Genomic DNA, 23,272 nt, shown 5'->3' with positions numbered 1-23,272 from the left:
ATTTACTCTACTGTACTCTATATATTCTCATCTTTGAGCTTAGATTACAGGAAAACTGTAAGAGGTGACGCAGATATCTCACTGGATTATGACTCTGGGTGACCCTCACTCTGCACCCTGTGATCCACAGCAAAAATTACTGTACAGTTTTTAAGAAAATTGATAGTAAAATCTTCCCATTTTGCTTTACTGTACTCTACATATTGACATCTTTGAGTTCCGATTACAGGAAAACTATAAGAGGTGACGCAGATATTTCACTGGATTCTGAATCTAGGCTGTCGCCACTCTTCACCCTGTCATCCACAGCCAAAATTACTGTACAGTTTTTGAGAAAATTCATGGTAAAATCTTCCCATTTTGCTTTACTGTACTCTACATATTGACATCTTTGAGCTCCGATTACAGGAAAACTGTAAGAGGTGACGCAGATATTTCACTGGATTATGAATCTAGGCCATCTCCACTCTTCACCCTGTGATCCACAGCCAAAATTACTGTACGGATTTTGAGAAAATTGATAGTAAACTTTGCACAATTTACTCTACTGTACTCTATATATTCTCATCTTTGAGCTTAGATTACAGGAAAACTGTAAGAGGTGACGCAGATATCTCACTGGATTATGACTCTGGGTGACCCCCACTCTGCACCCTGTGATCCACAGCAAAAATTACTGTATGGATTTTGAGAAAATTCATAGCAAAATCTTCCCATTTTGCTTTACTGTACTCTACATATTGACATCTTTGGCCTCAGATTACAGGAAAACTGTAAGAGGTGACGCAGATATTTCACTGGATTATGACTCTGGGTGACCCCCACTCTGCACCCTGTCATCCACAGCCAAAATTACTGTACGGATTTTGAGAAAATTGATAGTAAACTTTGCACAATTTACTGTACTGTACTTTATATATTGACATCTTTGAGCTCAGATTACAGGAAAACTGTAAGAGGTGACGCAGATATTTCACTGGATTATGAATCTAGGCTGTCGCCACTCTGCACCCTGTCATCCACAGCCAAAATTACTGTACAGTTTTTGAGAAAATTGATAGTAAAATCTTCCCATTTTGCTTTACTGTACTCTACATATTGACATCTTTGAGTTCCGATTACAGGAAAACTATAAGAGGTGACACAGATATCTCACTGGATTATGACTCTGGGTGACCCCCACTCTTCACCCTGTTATCCACAGCCCAAATTACTGTACGGATTTTTAGAAAATTGATAGTAAACTTTGCACAATTTACTGTACTATACTCTATATATTCTTATCTTTGAGCTCAGATTACAGGAAAACTGTAAGAGGTGACGCAGATATTTCACTGGATTATGAATCTAGGCTGTTGCCACTCTGCACCCTGTCATCCACAGCCAAAATTACTGTACGGTTTTTGAGAAAATTGATAGTAAAATCTTCCCATTTTGCTTTACTGTACTCTACATATTGACATCTTTGAGCTCAGATTACAGGAAAACTATAAGAGGTGACGCAGATATTTCACTGGATTCTGACTCTAGGCTGTCGCCACTCTGCACCCTGTGATCCACAGCCAGAATTACTGTACGGATTTTGAGAAAATTGATAGTAAACTTTGCACAATTTACTCTACTGTACTTTTAATATTCTCATCTTTGACCTCAGATTACAGGAAAACTGTAAGAGGTGACGCAGATATCTCACTGGATTATGACTCTGGGTGACCCCCACTCTGCACCCTGTGATCCACAGCCAAAATTACTGTACGGATTTCTGATAAAATTAAATCCTATTCCATTACCAAACAAAATGAGTTCATTGAAGTATTTGCTTAACTACAAGAAATGTCTTTCCACACACAATTTAAATTTTTCAAAATGTCATTCACACACCACCTCAAGTATCAACTTCAGTTTTAGACATTATTTATTCAGTGCTTAATCACAACAATAGTCAACTTAAGGCACTTACATAATAAGTTAAACCTTACAATAATACATACAGAGAAAAACCCAACAATCATATGACCCCCTATGAGCAACAGTGGGAAGGAAAAACTCCCTTTTAACAGGAAGAAACCTCCGGCAGAACCAGGCTCAGGGAGGGGCGGCCATCTGCCTCAACCGGTCAGGGTGAGAAATTACATTTCTCAGATTACTGATTTCTCATATTACTACTACACAGTTTAGATACACTCAACAAAAATATAAACGCAACACCTTTGTTACTGCTCCCATTCCCCATGGGATGGACGTAGAGACCGAAAATTCATTCCAGATACACAATATAACCATCCCTCCCAAACAGTGGTCACAAATCAGTCCAAATGTGTGGTAGTGGGCACATCTGCCATATTGAGATAATCCATCCCACCTCACAGGTGTGCCACATCAGGATGCTGATCTGACATCATGAGTAGTGCACAGGTGTACCTCAGACTGCCCACAACAAAAGGCCACCCTGGAATGTGCAGTTTTTTTGCGCTATTGGGGGTCTGGGGACCCAGAACCGGTCAGTATCTGGTGTGACCACCATTTGCCTCATGCAGTGCAACACATCGTCGCATGGAGTCTATCAGATTGTCAATTGTGGCCTTTGGAATGTTGGTCCACTCCACTTCAATGGCTGTGCGAGGTTGTTGGATATTCGTGGGAACTGGTACACGCTGTCGTATACGCCGGTCAAGCACATCCCGAACATGCTCAATGGGTGACATGTCCGGTGAGTATGCTGGCCATGCAAGAACTGGGACATTCTCAGCTGCCATCTGCCCTGAACAATGTGAACCATGATTCATCCGTGAAGCGCACACCTCTCCAACGTGCCAGACGCCATCGAATGTGAGCATTTGCCCACACAAGTCTGTTACGGCGACGAGCTGGAGTCAGGTCAAGACCCCGATGAGGACGACGGGCATGCAGTTGAGCTTCCCTGAGACGGTTTCTGACAGTTTGTGCAGAAATTGTTTGGTTGTGCAAACCAATTGTTCCAGCAGCTGTCTGGGTGGCTGGTCTCAGACGATCTTGGAGGTGAACCTGCTGGATGTGGAGGTCCTGGGCTGGTGTGGTTACACGAGGTCTGCGGTTGTGAGGCCGGTTGGATGTGCTGCCATATTCTCTGAAACGCCTGTGGAGACGGCTTATGGTTGAGAAATGAACATTCAATGCACGGGCGACAGATCTGGTTGACATTCCTGCTGTCAGCATGCCAATTGCACGCTCCCTCATTGCTTGTGGCATCTGTGGCATTTTGCTGTGAGACAAAACTGCACATTCCAGGGTGGCCTTTTGTTGTGGGCAGTCTGAGGTACACCTGTGCACTACTCATGATGTCAGATCAGCATCCTGATGTGGCACACCTGTGAGGTGGGATGGATTATCTCAATATGGCAGATGTGCCCACTACCACACATTTGGACTGATTTGTGACCACTGTTTGGGAGGGATGGTTATATTGTGTATCTGGAATGAATTTTCGGTCTCTACGTCCATCCCATGGGGAATGGGAGCAGTAACAAAGGTGTTGCGTTTATATTTTTGTTGAGTGTATCTAAACTGTGTAGTAGTAATATGAGAAATCAGTAATCTGAGAAATGTAATTTCTCACCCTGACCGGTTGAGGCAGATGGCCGCCCCTCCCTGAGCCTGGTTCTGCCGGAGGTTTCTTCCTGTTAAAAGGGAGTTTTTCCTTCCCACTGTTGCTCATAGGGGGTCATATGATTGTTGGGTTTTTCTCTGTATGTATTATTGTAAGGTTTAACTTATTATGTAAGTGCCTTAAGTTGACTATTGTTGTGATTAAGCACTGAATAAATAATGTCTAAAACTGAAGTTGATACTTGAGGTGGTGTGTGAATGACATTTTGAAAAATTTAAATTGTGTGTGGAAAGACATTTCTTGTAGTTAAGCAAATACTTCAATGAACTCATTTTGTTTGGTAATGGAATAGGATTTAATTTTATCAGAAATCCGTACAGTAATTTTGGCTGTGGATCACAGGGTGCAGAGTGGGGGTCACCCAGAGTCATAATCCAGTGAGATATCTGCGTCACCTCTTACAGTTTTCCTGTAATCTGAGGTCAAAGATGAGAATATTAAAAGTACAGTAGAGTAAATTGTGCAAAGTTTACTATCAATTTTCTCAAAAACCGTACAGTAATTTTTTCTGTGGATCACAGGGTGAAGAGTGGCGACAGCCTAGAGTCATAATCCAGTGAGATATCTGCGTCACCTCTTACAGTTTTCCTGTAATCTGAGCTCAAAGATGTCAATATATAAAGTACAGTACAGTAAATTGTGCAAAGTTTACTATCAATTTTCTCAAAATCCGTACAGTAATTTTGGCTGTGGATGACAGGGTGCAGAGTGGCGACAGCCTAGATTCATAATCCAGTGAAATATCTGCGTCACCTCTTACAGTTTTCCTGTAATCGGAGCTCAAAGATGAGAATATATAGAGTATAGTACAGTAAATTGTGCAAAGTTTACTATCAATTTTCTCAAAATCCGTACAGTAATTTGGGCTGTGGATAACAGGGTGAAGAGTGGGGGTCACCCAGAGTCATAATCCAGTGAGATATCTGTGTCACCTCTTATAGTTTTCCTGTAATCTGAGGTCAAAGATGAGAATATATAGAGTACAGTAGAGTAAATTGTGCAAAGTTTACTATCAATTTTCTCAAAATCCGTACAGTAATTTTGGCTGTGGATCACAGGGTGAAGAGTGGAGATGGCCTAGATTCATAATCCAGTGAAATATCTGCGTCACCTCTTACAGTTTTCCTGTAATCGGAACTCAAAGATGTCAATATGTAGAGTACAGTGAAGCAAAATGGGAAGATTTTAATATCAATTTTCTCAAAATCCGTACAGTAATTTTTGCTGTGGATGACAGGGTGCAGAGTGGAGATGGCCTAGATTCATAATCCAGTGAAATATCTGCGTCACCTCTTATGGTTTTCCTGTAATCTGAGCTCAAAGATGAGAATATATAGAGTATAGTACAGTAAATTGTGCAAAGTTTACTATCAATTTTCTCAAAATCCGTACAGTAATTTTTGCTGTGGATCACAGGGTGCAGAGTGGGGGTCACCCAGAGTCATAATCCAGTGAGATATCTGCGTCACCTCTTATAGTTTTCCTGTAATCTGAGCTCAAAGATGAGAATATATAGAGTACAGTAGAGTAAATTGTGCAAAGTTTACTATCAATTTTCTCAAAAACCGTACAGTAATTTTTTCTGTGGATCACAGGGTGAAGAGTGGCGACAGCCTAGAGTCAGAATCCAGTGAGATATCTGCGTCACCTCTTATAGTTTTCCTGTAATCTGAGGCCAAAGATGTCAATATGTAGAGTACAGTAAAGCAAAATGGGAAGATTTTGCTATGAATTTTCTCAAAATCCATACAGTAATTTTTGCTGTGGATCACAGGGTGCAGAGTGGCGACAGCCTAGATTCATAATCCAGTGAAATATCTGCGTCACCTCTTATGGTTTTCCTGTAATCTGAGCTCAAAGATGAGAATATATAGAGTATAGTACAGTAAATTGTGCAAAGTTTACTATCAATTTTCTCAAAATCCGTACAGTAATTTTTGCTGTGGATCACAGGGTGCAGAGTGGGGGTCACCCAGAGTCATAATCCAGTGAGATATCTGCGTCACCTCTTATAGTTTTCCTGTAATCTGAGGCCAAAGATGAGGACATTAAAAGTATAGTTGAGTAAATTGGGTAAATTTTATTGTTAATTTTCTCTGAATCATACAGTAATTTGGGCTGTGGATCACAGGGGGGGAAAGTGGAGATACACTAAAAATGGGAGTGGATTGTGAAGTAAAATAGTGTCAGGACACAAAACACTGCGTTTCTAAGCCGGTCTTCACCCATACCGTAATATACGTAAGAGTAGTGCAACCACATTTTCGGTGCGGCTGGCGGGGCGGCTAGCTTGACTGCGACTTCGTAAGTGAGGGCTCACTTGACCGCAGTCAGCTGAGAGCTGGAAGATTAATTTGAGATGCAGCTCAGCACTGTGTTCAAGTTTTGTTTTTGTTTTGTTTATATATATATATATATATACACATATATATATATATATATATATATATATAGGCCAGCTGATTGTAGGCCTGTGAGTTTTAAATGACTACAAGTTTAATTTATTGTAATGACGGTGGTTATCCAAATAATAAGCTAAAACATTCCTACGAATTGTAGCTCAATTATGCATGCACACACGCACATTAGCTAGCTCCGTCTTATTTTAATATCAGGCTAACCAATGGCGGTGACAATATCTTAGCCAAACTAGTAACCTTAAAACACATGAAAAATAAGAAAGCAATATCATACACGTATAGTTGTAAAACCTCTTACCTCAATGTGTTTTTTTAGATTAGATGCTGAAGTCTTGTAAGCTGAAATGACTGTAGAGGTCAAACAAAGTTTGCACTGCATCTGGACGCTGTCTCCTTTTCTCCCTCTGTACACGAAAAATTCCTCCAGGTATGGCCACGGGCACGCGTCCTCCGTCTTTTCTACGTCGTTTTCATGGTTGACAGTGTTGTCCTCTGTCTCCATTTTGGCTTCTTTGTCTCCAAATCTTCCGTCTATAAAGTAGTTTATACTCCACCATTTAGCACCTCCAGACACCTGTGCCTGCTGCTGCAGCGGAGTTTATTCTTTGCTTACGTCTTAAATTGGCGCGGTCTCGATTGCACGGCGTTATTGGCTGCAAAAATGCAGACGAAAGGTTTGAATATTAATTCAAATTGTGGGCGTACTCAGTAGTGACTTTTGATTTTATAAGTAGCGAAGTAGATTACATGGTGTAAGTTGTACTCAAGTATGAGTAAAATTACAAACTTGAAAAATTACTCGTAAAAGTACAAGTACCCAAAAAATGTACTTAATTACAGTAACGTGAGTATTTGTAATTCGTTACTTCCACCCCTGACTATAAATCATCATTACTGGGGTTGTCAGAACTTTATGCGCAGTAGCATTAATGACGGATGCGCTCAGAGGCACGACCTGTATAGAGCAGTCGGTCGTGCACAGCAAAAAGCTATATAAAGTCTACCTTAGACATGTGTGTCACTCAAGCTAGCAGCACCCCATGAGAAACGGGCCAACTGTTTAAGTGTTCACAGGAGTTTGCACCCTTGGCAAGAGGACTGAGTTTTCACGGTGCTCAATGATGTCCAGAGAATGAGCCGTGTGTGCTGAGGAAATAAATGGCGTTCTTGATCCCAAGGGCTGCTACAATTGATATATTTTGTCACATTTTGACAGGAAACAAATAGGAAGTATGGGAGCTACATGAGCGATTACTTCTGAATGGATCTCGTCTCCTTCCAGAATATTTTCACCTCGTTTTTACGTATTGACACGTATTTACATTGCATCATAGTTTTTGTCCTCGCGGATTATTTTTTATTATTTTTTTATTTAGTTGTTGTCTTATTTTCTGAAGAAAAAAAAGGTAGTTGACAAAAACTAACAAAACTTATTGGTCAACGGGTCTGTACGTCATAGCAAAGTCATATAATTTGCCAGATAAAAATGGCAACACTGACATACTCTCGAAGTCCAGCTCATTTAGTCAGTTTAGCAGCGGTGAAGATTACCAAACAGCAATGGACTAAACTCTGTTTTCTGGGACGTGTGTCAGTCAGATTGCTTACTCCTCTAACTTTAAACCATAACAATATCAAAATTGGATGTGATTTTACCTAATTAAGATGTACAAGTCCTATATGGTAGGAAATTACTTGTACAGAATCATTTCTTTTGCTCGTTTCATTGTTCATCCTCTTTTAAGTCTTGTTTTTCAACCCAAGGCGGTCACTAGAACAGTCACATAAAGCTGTGGCTATGGCAACTCTATAGCTCAATTGGTCGAACAAGTGAAAGGCTGCCGGTTTCTGCCCATTTGAACAGTTCCCTTCATGTCACTCCCTTTGCTCTTTCTCTGCTCTTCAGTTTGTTCTCTACTACCTGATGAAATAAAGTCTGAAAGTTTCCCTAAAAAATAATTTAAAAAAGTGTATATAAAAATGCTGAGCCCTGGCACAATCTTCAAACTCACGTAATCATACAATAAGTGCTTTGATAGAGATTAGATTATTTCATTTTTGATTGTGATTGTGTGTGTGTATGTCCCCAGGTTTCAGAAATCTCCATGTGGATGACCAGATGACTATCATTCAGCAGTCATGGATGGGGGTGATGGTGTGTGCCTTGGGATGGAGGTCCTATAAGAATGCCAGTGGCAGGATGCTATACTTTGCCCCAGACCTTGTGTTCAATGAGTATGTCCAGCTCTGAATTCTAGAATTCAATAATCCTCTGAAAGGATTCCATTAGTGGGTCACTGACATGCTGCGCTCCTCATTATATTTAGAGATCACCACCAGCGAGCAAGCAGCTGCTCTCATTTGCCTTCATCACTTTATCTTCCCTTCTTCCTTTCATTTTCTTTCCCGTTCACAGACAAACAGAAAAACATATCCAGAGTTAAAAATGTAAAGTGTTGGATTCTCCCAATTCTTTGAATCTTTGGGCTGAAGGAAGGACAATACTCGGTGTATAAATGCTCAATCAACAATCATTTATTTCCATACAATTCAACAATAAGAGCATTACAACGTCCGGACGGGAGAGATGCTACCAGAGGGTCAGGCACATGTCTCAAAATGGTGACGGGTTGCTCAGCTTTTTATAGTCTCTAGTGGCCCCCAGCTAGTCGTAAAAGCCAAAACATCACATTTTTTCTCTGTTACAGCACCTAAGTTATGACCTCGGCAGTTGTTTCTCTGCTTTCTGTAAGGTGGGGGTGTGGAATGTGGTCTATCTATCTCCCCTGTCTTTAGACACAGAGTCTCCTGCTTACAACCTTCTCTTCATGATTCAACAATTAAGCATGTCAAGAAAACAGTGTAACACATTCCCAGCAGATCAAGGATACAGAGTGATGCACATTTATCTAATGAACTAATATGTGAATATGTTCTGTTAACTCAAAAGTATAATGAGAACTAAACTACATACAGCTCACACACTCTATATTAAAGGGTATAATGTGATCTACAGCAGTATTCTAATTCAACTACTTTGATTACATATATAAGGTAACATATAATAACAGAATAATCTAACAAAAGCATAAATAGTTTCAGGCTTTTTAAAAGAGTGTGTTCATCCAATTTTCTCCTTAGGTGTTCTTTTGTTGCTGTGAAATTAAAGTAAGGAAAATTTTTTAGCATTCAGACTCTCGTAACCCCGCAGAGTGCAGATGAATCCGATCTGAATATTTCAGACGGCAACAACAATGGTGATGTCTGTGTGAGAGTTAGTGGGGAATACTAATGTTTACAAGAAATGAATTCTTATTTAGCTCCATCAAATGCTGACTGACACAGTCTGCTGGGAGTAGATAACACATATCAGTTGTTGTCTGGTTCAAACAGTGTAAGCAGGTGATGTACAGGATCCTTTTACACAGTAGTTTTAAACATATGTGCAGCACCAGTGCAAATTTGTTACAGCCTGAAAGAAATGTGCAATCTGCATACACCAGCCACTTTATTATGCACAGTATACCTGTTCAGTTTCAACAACTCATTACGTTTATGTGTTACAATTACAGCTAAGACAATCTGCCAGATTTTGAGCTTTAGAAAGGGGAAGAAAGATGATTTAAGTAACTTTAAATTGGCGTGTTTTTTGAAGTGTTTCAAAAACTGCTGATCTACTGAGATTTTCCTGCACAGCCATCTCTACAATAGGATTTACTGAGTTCAGAAAACGTGAAATATCCAGTGAGTGGCTATTCTGGGTGAATGTTGATGTCAGAGGTCAGAATGTAAAATGACTCAGACTGCTTTAAGCTTATAAGAAGAGAAAATCATTCATAACCACTTGTTAGAACCAAGGTATACAGAAGAGTATTTCTAAACACACAATACATCTGTCTAGCCCAAGTTGGACATATTGTGTGTTCAGATGAGCACTGGATACCTAAGTGCCACTCCTTTCAGCTAAGTACAAGAAACTGAGGCTGAAATTTGCATGGACTCACCAAAATTGGACAACAGATAACTGGAATAATGCTGTGTGGTCTGATGAGTCTCGATATCTGCTGTAACATTTGGATGGTAGGATCAGAATTTGGTGTAAACAGCATGAAAGCATGGATCAATCCTGCCTCAAACATTGCAGCCTAGTGTTGGTGATGGCTGATGGCTGCTTTTTATCGCACCATGTCACAAACCTCTGATCATCTCACGCTGATTTCTTGAACATGATAAGACGTTTGCTGTGCTCAAATGGCCACCACAATCACCAGATCTCAATACAGTAGAACTAATATGAGATATGGTGAAACAGGAGATTTGAATGAGATTTGTATCATGGGTGTGCAACCGAAGTATCTGCAGCAGCTGCGTGATGCTACCAGGTTAATGTGGACCAAAATATCCAAGGAATGTTTCCAGCACCTTACCATGAAGAATTAATAGTTCTGAAGGCAAAAGGGCCCTAACCTGACACCAGTGAGGTGCACCTAATAAAGTAGCCAGTGGATGTAAATTTGAAAAATGTTAACTTAATGTGATGCAAGAATACAATACCAAAATCAGGTTTTATGCTCATAAATGATGAGGATATTTTACTGTATCAAGTTTCCATAGTGACTGAAAATACTTGTGAGTATGAACAGTTTTTAAAAGGCTAAATGACTGGCATTTTCACTTAGTAGGTTCATATTTAAAATTGTTAAAATTGTAGGTAAAGGCAGCATCTTCTTGAACACAACCTCTTTTTTTTAAAGTATGAAATGTTGAAAAGATAGTACTCTAGGTAAGTTCTATTAAAGGGTTACTCCAAGGATTGGAAGTTTGATAGAGTTGGAAGAGGATGAGATCATGACCCTTAAAAAAGAAATGTTTTAATTGTAATAACCTCAAATAAGTTTAGCTCTTTCCTAAAATAAAAAAAGACATATGTACTTTTAAGTATAAAAGAGTGCACGGATTAAAGAATGGAAAAGCATTGCCAAAAACTGGATCAAATGACTGGATTAAATGAGCTGAATGCCTGTGAAGTAGCTAACCAGACAGGTATTATTTGGGGGTAATAAAATATAAATCAAAGCAACATTCAACAGCATCCAGAACTAATGTGACTTTTCAAAAAGTACAGCCATCTACGTCCAAAATTCAAATCCTGCTAAGTCACGGAAACGTGATTGTGACCACTTTGTCAGTTGTTTTTCAAGGTGTGGTGAACCAGGAGCTCAACTTTTAAGGACAGATTTGGGGCTGGTGGAAACCATAAAAGTCAGAAATGTGGATAATTTAAACTAAGTGAAAGAAATGTGAGCAGCAGTATTACTGCACTCAAGTACTCCTTGTTACCTTTGAAATTAGCCGCTTACCACTCCTACTCCTGCCGAGCAGGCTGTCCTTTAGAGAGGGTAAAAACCCTATTACAGTCAACATAATTGGAGAATTAAGACACCACAGTCACATCAGATGTACATTTATCAGGCTTAATTTCATGGATATAATAAAACAGCATTACCACTTCAACATGAGACAGCCTATCAACTGCGATGCTATCGAGATAGAATTAAAGAGCAGTCATTTTCTTTTCAGTATCCAGACTATCATCATGAATCTGGGGAAAAAACTTGCTCTAACCTACAATTTATTTTTACCTTGGCTCATAACTCATCGTTAGCTTTTCCAGAAAGTCCAATATAATTGGATTATACGCTTCCTGGTGACTATTATTCATATATACCGGCACATATTGGAAACTCTGCATTTATTTCTTGTGAGAAGGTGGAAATTCAGCTCCATTTCATTTCTCTATCTCATGCCATTTTTTTTTTTCAATTTGAGTTTTTTTTCCCCCCTTGACATCTGTATTCTAATTCCCAAAATTTGCTTCATTCTACCTTTATTTTCTCAGAATAAAAAATGTGAATATGTTCCAAACTGTCTTTTGCCGGCTTCATAATAAGTGACAAATTGATTTCGTGTTAGAAGAGATGGCAAAGTTTGATAACAAATGTCTTCTTTGCCCATCATTCAGGCACGAACATTAAATTCCCAATCAGCTCTCATCATGAACTTTGAGCTTAGGCTGGATGACTGGATTTTGGTGTAAAAGAGTTTTGTGTGTTTTTAACGTCCTCAGCACTAATGTCAAAGATGACACAGCACAAATCTGTATTGTTATAATGTGATTCAAAGACAGTGTGCCGGATGGAAATGGATTTAACCTCTGACATTCTTTCCTCTTCAGTAGTTACTGATTACTGGAGAAATGTCCAAGGTGTAAAGCAATTTCTCCTTCACCTCTTGCGATTTGAACATTCCCGTTAGGTTACATCCCCTCATCCTGACCTTTTTTTTCTCTAACGTTTGCAGACACAGAATGCACGTTTCCACCATGTACGAGCACTGCATACGGATGAGGCATCTCTCTCAGGAGTTTGAGATGTTGCAGATCACCCAGGAAGAGTTTCTCTGCATGAAGGCCTTGCTCCTCTTTAGCATTAGTAAGTACTCTTCTGCGTGCCAAAAATGAAAACATAAAGAAGTGGACATACAGAGGAGTGAGTACAGTCAGAAATGAACATGATTTTTTTCTTTCTATTTTCACCAGTTCCCGTTGAGGGTCTGAAGAGTCAGAAGTACTTTGACGAATTGCGTCTCACCTACATCAACGAACTCGACCGCCTCATCAACTTTCAAACGACTACGAACACATCTCAGAGGTTCTACCAGCTCACACGACTCATGGACTCTCTCCAGATGGTGAGTTGGTGAGATGTTTCTTCAGGCTAAAAACAAAAATCCTTATTCCAAAAAGATACATTCATACTTTTGTAAACGTTTCTAAAAAGCCTCACTTGTGGATGCATGGAACATGGATGCACTTTTGCAAATTTGAGAGAAAAAAAATGGAAAAACAGTGTAAAGAAGGAGCTGTAATTATATTACACTAAAACATTTGTTGGAAACACATCCAGTTAAATCACATAGGACGGAGTACTTTAATAGCCCATAACAAAAAACATCCTTCATGCTAGTATTGGAAAAGAATCTGATTACTCAGAAGTCAAAATCTCAGAAGTGGTCTTCGAGGCAGGAAAAGGCCTAATGGATGAGTTTACTATGATTCATATCCTCACATTTTTATGCCAGAGCGTTAACTGTGTGTATGTCTGACTCATGTGCCCTAAGCTGTTGTCCAAATACTATGTGTAGTAAATTTCATCCACATTATGATTTTTTCTTTTCTCCTCTGTTTCAGACCGTAAAGAAGCTCCATCAGTTTACCTTTGACCTTTTTGTCCAGGCTCAGTCACTTCACACCAAGGTCAGCTTTCCAGAGATGATTGGAGAAATAATCTCAGTACATGTACCAAAGATCTTGGTAGGTTTGGCTAAACCAATCTTGTTTCATAAGTAGAAGGAGATTTTTTTTAAAAAAAATCAGAAAATGACTCATCTTGCAGCCTCCGTAAACTTTAACTAAGGCTTTAAACTGTTTCCCCACATCTTCAATCTGACTGCTTTTATCCCTGCCTTGTAATCACATTTTTATTGCTCAAGGCGTTTTACGTTTGGGGTTGGGGGTTTTTGCCTTTTTAGCCATAATTGAGATTGTTTCTTCAAAACTATTAAAGCTTTTACCTGAAGAGCTGTCTTTTTATGACAGCTTTGTGGTTCATGAGATCATAAGAGGATTGTTTGTGTTTTCTGATGGAGGAGAGATTCAGCTTTACATTTGCAGTTAAGTCTGTAAAACATGATCACCTAAACCTTTGTGACATCGTTATGTATAACGGACAAAGAAATCACAAATCGTAAATAATATTCGGATTACCAAAGTATTTTAGCTGCTGCCTTGCAGTTCACCTATTCATTTCATGTTTGTGAAAGTGAGATTCCCGTATGGCTCAGTCACAAAAAAACCCACATCCTTTATGCCACAGTAGTAAAATTAGGACGTCAACCTCTTTGCTACTTAATACTTGTCCAATGATTACATTTTTTTTTCACATTCAGCAGTTGATTGCAAGTAGTTGTGGCAACCAACTATCCAGAGGTTAAGGGTGTCAACCTCTGGACAACCACTTTTGCGATCACAAAACAGCTGCACACCTAGTGAGAGGCAACCAGTCTCTAAACACTTGCAGTCTGTCTTTTACTGACTTCATTCTCTATCAGACTGGTGAATGTTTCCAAATAACTGCGGTCTGGTTTATAAATGCAGACCGACTGCCTGCGTGTCGCCATTTGTCAGTTTATGCTTGCTATTTGTGGAGGAATTTTGAATTTCTGTTTCAAATCTATCAATGAGGTTCTAGTGGAAGTCTGAATGTAAGTAGATAATGTGAATTTCTGTTTAATGTGAATTCCCTTGAATGATTTGCAACACCCGGTAACATATTGATGTGATATTAGGGCTGTGCGATATGACCAAAATCTCATATATAAGAATTCTGTCGATATAAATCACAAAAATGTAACATTTTCTGTCAATTCTGTGAATCTCGGGCAGCTCGACTTGTGGGAAGCTGGAGTCGAGTGTTTTAACCGATGCATGAAACTATACATTTTTAGACATTAGTTATAACAGCCGCCGTTTTCTTTGTGAGTATTTATTACACGGCGTGCTGCGGGGAAAAGCCTGTTCTAACGTTTGAGTCTAAGGTTTATTTTTTAGCACCTGGCGGTTCTTTTCTACTTCTCATCCGTAAATAATCTGCTCTTTCACGTGATTCAGTTTATTTTGAAAAGTCTCAACAGGATCTTGAGCTTTATTGTGAAAGGTTTATGTGGTACATAAACAAGCGGACACGCGATGGTATTACCGTCGTTGTTGCTCACCACAACGCACAAAAACAGGCGCTTGTCCGTCCGTAGTGTGGTTATATAAAATATAAGAGAAAGAGAGAACTTAATATAGCCACTGCAGTGACCATCAAAACGGTGAAAAAATATTGCCGTAAACAGTTTATTTTGCGACACCACGAAACAAACGATAGCGTAAAATGAAACATAGACATTTTTATATCGTCATCCGATATATATCGTTATATCGAACAGCCCTATGTGATATGCCGCAGTTAATTGCCGTAGCACAAACAGATTGATGCCGTTTTATTGCAGTCACACCAAAGGTACTTTAAAGAGAGAGACCGACTGCGAACGGTCGCGGATTTGGTCACTGTATTTGAAGGGACCATTTCAAAGGCAACCAGATCACAATTTCATTGAACATAGCTGCAAAAATCTTTGTCCGTGCTGCAGTCTCCAGCTACTGTTTTCGTTAGAGTGACTGTAGCATAAAGGACCATAGTGCCATACAGTAAACGATTTGAAAGACATATATTGTCTAAATCGTTAATGGCTCAGGAAATCTAAAACATGTAAAAGTCTTTTCTGGGCAAAACGGCCGACCAGTGAACTTGCAGACTTCCGAACTGCCGGAAATTCAAATTCCTTATCAATTACCTCGATTCATTGATGTTTTCTTTGGTGCCTAAATTCCAGTCCAGTGAACAGTCATAGGCCTAAACTTCTACAAGAACTGACAAAAATCTCACTTTTTGTGCACTGATTAGTGTAAATCTTATATATAAGTGTCCATATTCTAGTTATGCCTCAATAAGTATAAAGAAACAAATTACAAAAATTATAAATCCAGTACAGTAGTGATTTATTTGAAGCCTCTGACACCACAATACAATCCCTCATAGCTGTATATTCTGCTCATTTGACCCATTGTTAAAGTGTTTCTGACGTGTGATGTATGTTTTCAGAAGGAGACAAGAACATGTTAAAGACAAGGTGAAAGATTCACATTCATTTCAAGCCTTCTGTGAATTTTATTGTCCAGCACTCGAACATGATCAGTACTGTGATTGTTGTGAAGCATAGCGTAGTGTGAAATTTCAGCAAAGTCATGAAAAAAACGTTTTAAATGAAACATCATCTGCTCACTTTGTACTTTAATACTTTAATATTTAGACATCTTAAGCAGCACATTGACCTTGTTTGGCTTGCAGACCACCACGCAGAACCCACCGCTCTTTACAACAGCAAATATGCAGACTGGATATCTTTGTTTTGGTTTTTGCTTTTTTGTAAGTTAAAAAAAGACCGTCTGTTAAGATGTTTCCTTACCCACAGTCAGCGTAAAATGAACCTCTTTTCTTTAGTGACTTTTCTATCAAATGGAACAATATGATTTGGTCATGAAAATATTAATTCATTATGCAACTAATGTTACAACAGATACATTGTCTCGTTTTGTGCATGCAGAACTGTGTAAATATAGTGCCTTTAAAAAGTACCGATGTTTGGCATTGCCACGTACATTATTTTAAAAGTTGAATGTGGCTACAAGCGCTCTTATTTTTAAAGCTAAAACAAAGATGTGACCAATTAGAAGCCTCTGGGAAGTGAGTCATGAGACGAAAGCTAACATAATGTCATCAGCTGTAACAGACAGGGCTGCATGTAGAATGCACAGCTCTTACTTCGTCTGCACGACAACACTGTGCTGACTGCTTCGCGCTGTGGCTGTCAGTTTCTAGAGCAAGGACTGAACGTCTTGTAGGGATGCAAGCAAAAAAGGATGGCAGCAAATACAGGCAAATACTGAATTAGATTCGGGGTGCCAGAGATCTTAGATTGCAGCAGTAATGTTTTACAGAGCAACAAATTTCAAATGACAGAAAAAAAATTCAATTTTTTTCAAGACAAAAACTGGAAGGCCCTCGGATGTGGAATGTAAGAATCCTTGACAGGCACTGCCAAACCTAAGAGATTAAAATTAAGGAAAAAAATCTGTGGAATGCCTTGAAGATAACCGATCGCAGTCAATCAACAGCCGAAAAGCATTTATTTGCAGAAATGGATGCAATTATACACATCTACATTACATTAAAGACGTCTGTTCAAGTGTTCAAACGCAAGGCATTCTGTGCCTACAACATGGCTTATATGATGCAACTGATTGATGTAATTGAGACTCAACTGTAGCACATCCTGCCTTCTCACAATCAAGCTGCTCTGTGCTTACAGCAAAAGTAACATCTGTGGTCTTTTCTGCACCTTTTGACAATTCATTCATTTGATAATGTTTTATAACTCAGCACTTAACGAGTCCACATTCCATTAGAAGATTGTAGATGCATGTATTATGTGTTTGTGTAGTTGTATGGATAACTTTTTGCTTTACAGAAAGTGACGCACAGACATCCGTGTATTACCTGTTTATCGTATATTGGTTGGTGGTGTAATTGTTGTTCAGTACACAGTGATCGACTGTCTGTCACAGTCAGTTTCACAGCTCCTTTGTAGCCTATTCATTCCTAAGCTATAGTGAAACCCTGTAGAGCATCCAACTTCATCTGCACAAATAAACATATTCATGCTTTTTTAACTTGTCTTCTTGTACACTACTTGCTATGCGGAGTGACTAGGGGAGGAAAGAGAATACAGTGGACAGCTATGGATTTAGACTAAAGGTGATTTGGCCCTTTGGAAGTTGCAGAGAAACCAATTTCCGTCATGATGCAAACAAGACACCTTTCAGAAAACTGAATTTTCAGTAAGCATGTTGTCTACAGAAAAATATATTACATATGTAAGACTGCTGCAGCAGTTAAGAACTCATTCAATTAACTGTGGTTCTAAATATTGTTGTTTTATGCTGGTTTAGCTTTTCTACACATTTCACAGCGGGCACAGCCAACACAACAGTGCATTAATAAGACATAGATGCGTCTGTAAAATTTTGATACTGATGTACTCAAAGAAGGTCATGGCGTTTGTATTTTGCTGAAATAGCTGATATGTGCCCAGTGTACTGCATATTAACAGGGTTCTTTGTACATGCGACAGTAACTGTATATATTGATCAGTTTGATGTCTGTTTTTGTGTCCAAACACTTGACTTTCAAAGTTGTTTATTGTATGATTTATATCTTTTGTGATCTCTGTTTTTTCAAAATGTGTGTTTTTCAAAGGTGTCATCTTTTAAAGGCAATTAAAATATTTCTGACTCTGAAAGTGGTATATGTTTTCTTGGAATAAATAAACTCTTCAGTCTTTTTACTACGCTCTATTGGAGCCTTGAAACTCAAAAACAGATTTGTCTTTAACTAAAAAATAATAATAATTTAATAAAAGTGCTTGTGATGACTATTTGGGTAAGAAAGGTTCACGTTTTACTCTTTTTTTAAATTCTATTTTAAACTTACAAAAACCTGCATTAAAGAAAGACAATGGGGCAAAATAAAATGAAAAAGACTTTTGGGCCAAAATCCAACTTTTTTCAAGTAGTCCTTTAATTTATGCTGGAGTGACATCACAACACAGTTCACAATTCAAAATAATATCCAGAAGATATCATTTTGAAATCAGTTAGTTGGATTTGGTGCAGTTCTTTAGTTTACCCTCCTTTTGAGCCACCTTTAGCCAATATTAAGACATCCCTTCTTGTTGGCGTCTGACTGAGACAAGAGTAGAAAAAAAAAAAACTGAAGCAGGGTGTTTAAAGGAGTCAAGATTACTTACGCAAAACCCAAGATTATTATTTATTATTTGAAATTATTTTTTTAAATAATGTTATTTTTAATATAAACATTTGTCATTATGACTACATATATATGAGACAGAAAATAATTAAAAGCATAAGACTCCTTTAAATGTACTTTAAATGCAATTCCATGATATCAGTGAGCAGATCTAGTGATAAGCACTTCATTAAAACACAGACAAATTAATTCCAAATGCAAGAGTGGAAAACGTTAGCGCTGATTTTTCAGTCACAACACACATTCTTTTGTTCTTGTGTGCACTCCTCCGTTTGAGAGTCATGCGCTTGGCTGCAATTAACCGAAACTCAAGGCTAAATAAGATCGTGAAGGACCTCAGCCATCCCAACAACAGACTGTTCTCTCTGTTGAGGTCAGGAAAGCGATTCCGCTCCCTGAAGACCAACACAGAGAGACTGAGGAGGAGCTTCTTCCCGCAGGCGATACGGTCTCTCAATCACACCACCACACAGTACTGACCCACACATATGGTTCTTACACACACACTGGACTTTCTGGACTTTGGTTTTGCACAACACTGGTCACTATATTCTTCATTTCCGGTTAATACTTGTACAGCTGCTGTTATTGTGTATATATTTATTTATATTTAGATTTCTTCATACATTCTTATATAGTTCTATATTGTGTATTGTGTATTTTGTTGTACAGTTATTTTATTTTCAACTTTAATTTATATATTTATCTTTATCTTATTCTTCCCAGTTAAATTTACCCTTCATTCTAATTTGTGTTGTACAGTTATTTCATTTTTAACCTTAATTTATATTTTATTCCTTCCTAGTTAAATTTACCCTTTTTAATTTTTCATATTTATTTCCTATCTTATTCATAGCCTTTTCCTTTTTTGTTCTCTTTAGGTCACGAGCAGTTGTCCAAGCATTTCACTACATATCGTACTGTGTATGACTGTGTACGTGACAAATAAAATTTGAATTTGAATTTGATTTGAATTTGAATTTAAATTGGCATGAAATCAGAATGGGAATTTCCATTGATGCTCGATGCAGTTCAACCATCCAATCCACTGCAGAGGGATCAAGGTATGGGGTAGGGAGGGATGGCTGGCAGTGTACACTGGAATGCGGAGGGAGGAGTGGACGGCAACATAAATACAATGCAAAAGTGCCTTTGACAGATAACCGCATAGTGCATAATGGTAAGACCCACTGTGCTCTTTCATTCCCAGAATTTGTTAGTTCCACAGGAAGAAGAGCCACATGACCAGTTATGCTCTTCAAGGGATGGTTGAGGGTTTACAAAAAAAGATAATGGCAGTAGTCAGATAGCGCTGTGTGATCACTTTAGGAATTCAGCTCCACAAGGGGAGATGCTTCATCAACATTTTATATGGGCTGAGGATTGGGGCCCACTTTATTGCTACTGAATATGTATTTTAATTGAGCATTTAAAGAACTTTTCACTTCTTTAAAAAGAAAATTTAGCTTTTGAGTGTGTGTGGGTGGGTTGGTGGGGGTTCTAAGCATACACAGAGATAGCTTCTGATGGTTGAACAAGTTGCTAATATTCATTCTATTCACCTTTCATTTTATTTTCCGTCTGTGATTTGCTCTGAATGTTAGTGTTGTTGGTGTAAAGGCAGAAATTTCGAACATTTTATTCTATCAAAGTCTAGACAAACAATTATATGACTTTACTAAGTCTCTCCTAAAAGACTAAGAACCTATTTTGCTTGTTGCTGTGTTTTTGTACATATACTACATACTGTACTACATATATACACATACTGTTATAATAGTGGATGCTCATATTAAACATGGTTTTAAGTTATAAGCAAGTACATTTACACTTCCAGTGAAGTCAAAAGCCCAGGCTTCAAACACATCTAAACATTCAAGCTACACAACAACAGTTCTGTTGTGTTGACTTTGGTTAAATATTGACAAGGTGTCAACACCACACAAGTGATTAGATGTCATATGAAGGTAAAAGGGGAAAAAATCAGTAATGAATGGAAAAGAAATGCATCTTACTCATGAGTCTGGTTTAGAAGTCCTTCAGTTTATTTTTCCTTTTTTTTTTAAACCAGAAATCAACCTGAATTTTAAAAGCTGGATTAAAAAAAATGTAAAATTAAAACAACGATATCAACAAACATAACACACAAGTGTAAAATTTACATAACAATTTTAAGAACACAGAAATGGAAGCAAAAACACTGGAGTGTTATTTTCACATACTCTAACAGTCAAGTTTGTTTTATGTTTGAGCTGCGTTAACGCTACCACTACATTCAGTGTGAATTCAAACTACACTGACAAGATCGGAGGTGACGGCATAAGTACTTCTCTGTAATGCCTCATAAAAGTGACTTTGAATAGGTTAACCAAAGTGTTTGCTTACCCTTTGTCCAGATTGACAAAAAAAATAAATAAATTAAAAAAAAATAGTATTTTTCTGATCAGTGTCAATGTTTTAGCTGGCTCATCAGCAAAAGAACTTACACGACACACTGTAGTTTTTCTTGTTGCAAGTATAATACGCGGGCCACTTCATAATCCTATTCAAAATCTAGCGAGAGTAAAAATTCACATTTACTAATGTACAATGATTAAACTAATTTAGGCAGTTTTAAATGAATTAGTTTTCTTTGGGAGATTTGTGTTAGCAACAAGTTATAACCAGCACTGCAGTTTACCCCGACAAACACAGTTGGTGTCATGACCAAATCAAACTATTAAACACTGTAAAAGGACAAGAGAGATTTTATTTAACAAAATAAACAAAGGTAAATTATTTTTACTCCAGCCTAACTTTGGAATGCTAACTGAACACAGAACCAGTAACTTTGCGAACTCCTTAAAAAGTCAGTCTGCTACGGCTTCGCTTCACAACAAGATCCTTACACCAAGTAATTCAATTAAGAGCTATTTCCTCAGTCTATTTTTACACAAACTGGATTGATTTAAGTTCATTAGTGGTGACTCCCTCCAGCTCGATGTGCTCCCAAAGGTCACATGATGTCAGCCACATCTTCCTCACTTAAATTCCTAGAAAAAGGAACACAGACAGCCTCTTTCAAATATGGAAAGAATGTAAGAACATTTTAGTCACCAGTCGTTTGGTGTTGCTGTTTGAAATCTTAAATGTAAACTTCATCCACTGCACAGCATACTACACAAACGTCATACTACACCAGGAAGTGATGTACAGAAGCTGTATGTACTTTTTTTTGCATATTTGCCACAGTTACACGTTTCAGATCGTCAACTAAATTTTAATATTATTATTGCATTTATTGAGGGAATGTGTCCTCATAAACAGTGAATGAATCCATTAAAAATATACAGTGTAGGGCTGGGACAGACCATAGGATAGATCATAACTAGCTCAAGCTATAATGTTAACATTTGTACATATGCTAAATGATCATACGGTCATGTATAATGTATATGTTTGTGTAATGGGGATATATTTTCATCATCATTTTATAATCATTTCCTTCTCCTCAAACACCACTGCTCTTGCTCCTCACCTCAAGCCTCTGAACTGCAGTCAGGGCTCTAACGTACAAAAACAGTGCATAAATATATTTATTCATTCCTGAAATTGTCAGCAGATTAGACATGCAACCGTCCCATCTCCAGACAGCTGAGCCGGCTAAACAACAACAGCTGGTTATGCCAGCTAATGTTAGGCTAAAGTGGTTTTTTTAAAAAAACAAAAAAAAAAAAAAAAAAAAAAAAAAAAACCACGTGTTAGATATACTTCAAACGCTGGCTAACAGTGGCAAAAAACAGCAATGCTTACTGAGAGAAAAGTTCATGATATCCTTAGCAACAACTGTCAGTGGACAGTTTTCACTCATCAACTCATACTTTGGGAATTTTCTCCTCCAAAATAAACAGAAATGGACACATGTTGACATCTGAGATAAACAGTAGGCTGACAACCTGCACTCACCGAAGATGAACGGTGGCCAGTTTTTATATTTGATCCAGGGTAAAAATTAAAACTCTGAAGTACATAAAGTGTTGATATTATTTAAATATTTCATATTATACTTCATATTATTCAAATATGTTCAAATTGAGTGTGTGCAAAAAAGTTTTTTTATACAGAAATAGTAGTAGAAACATGTTGGTGGTCTGGAGCAGTTACAGAGTACAGTCTTAAATTCTGATAAAGGTGTTTGTCCTACAGCAGCCTCCGTAGCTAAGGTTATGTGCTTGTATTGGGAGACTTAAGATGGAAATACTTTTTCACAGCACTGTACATCCATCAACTGAGAGCATCGTGATTTGCTGCCAATCTGTAATGGGTGAGAGTGTAAGTGAGCATGTGGACAATCACAACTAACACACTATAAATTCAAAATACACATTATAATACACTTAGCTTTAACATACTAACGCCTGGTCAGGAACTGTTTCTAATTATATTTTAACACAAGGAGTTGAAGAAACTGGGGAAAAAGCGGGAAAAAAGTAATAATATTTCGCATTTAAATGTACATTAAATGACACTGAACACACATTAAAACGTATTCAATATGAAAGCTTCTCTTCTTCTCCGGAGCTGACAGACTACACCTTACTACATAGAAACTTAAAATGTTAACATAGCATTAAAGTGGTACCCAGTGTGTTACAATGTGAAGGCAGGTGAATCCC

General features: G+C 38.1%; 2 protein-coding genes across 2 annotated transcripts in view; one reads left to right on the top strand and one right to left on the bottom strand.

The window, feature by feature from the left end:
* The window catches only part of ar (androgen receptor), a 40,994-nt gene extending 27,463 nt beyond the window's left edge, over nucleotides 1-13,531 (top strand). Inside the window, exons 5-8 of the mRNA XM_080867276.1 lie at nucleotides 8,157-8,301; nucleotides 12,427-12,557; nucleotides 12,665-12,816; nucleotides 13,316-13,531. Of these exons, the coding sequence (XP_080723402.1) occupies nucleotides 8,157-8,301; nucleotides 12,427-12,557; nucleotides 12,665-12,816; nucleotides 13,316-13,474 (587 nt within the window). The 3' untranslated portion in view covers nucleotides 13,475-13,531. The remainder of the gene's footprint in view (nucleotides 1-8,156; nucleotides 8,302-12,426; nucleotides 12,558-12,664; nucleotides 12,817-13,315) is intronic.
* A 7,108-nt stretch (nucleotides 13,532-20,639) lies between these two features.
* Nucleotides 20,640-23,272, bottom strand: part of ophn1 (oligophrenin 1) — a 31,921-nt gene continuing 29,288 nt past the window's right edge. The window contains exon 24 of the mRNA XM_080866703.1: nucleotides 20,640-21,649. Within this exon, the coding sequence (XP_080722829.1) occupies nucleotides 21,638-21,649 (12 nt within the window). The 3' untranslated portion in view covers nucleotides 20,640-21,637. The remainder of the gene's footprint in view (nucleotides 21,650-23,272) is intronic.

The sequence above is a fragment of the Rhamphochromis sp. 'chilingali' genome (genome assembly GCF_963969265.1).
Source record: "Rhamphochromis sp. 'chilingali' genome assembly, chromosome: 19".
Lineage (NCBI taxonomy): Eukaryota > Metazoa > Chordata > Actinopteri > Cichliformes > Cichlidae > Rhamphochromis > Rhamphochromis sp. 'chilingali'.
This window is presented reverse-complemented; position numbering and strand designations above follow the sequence as displayed.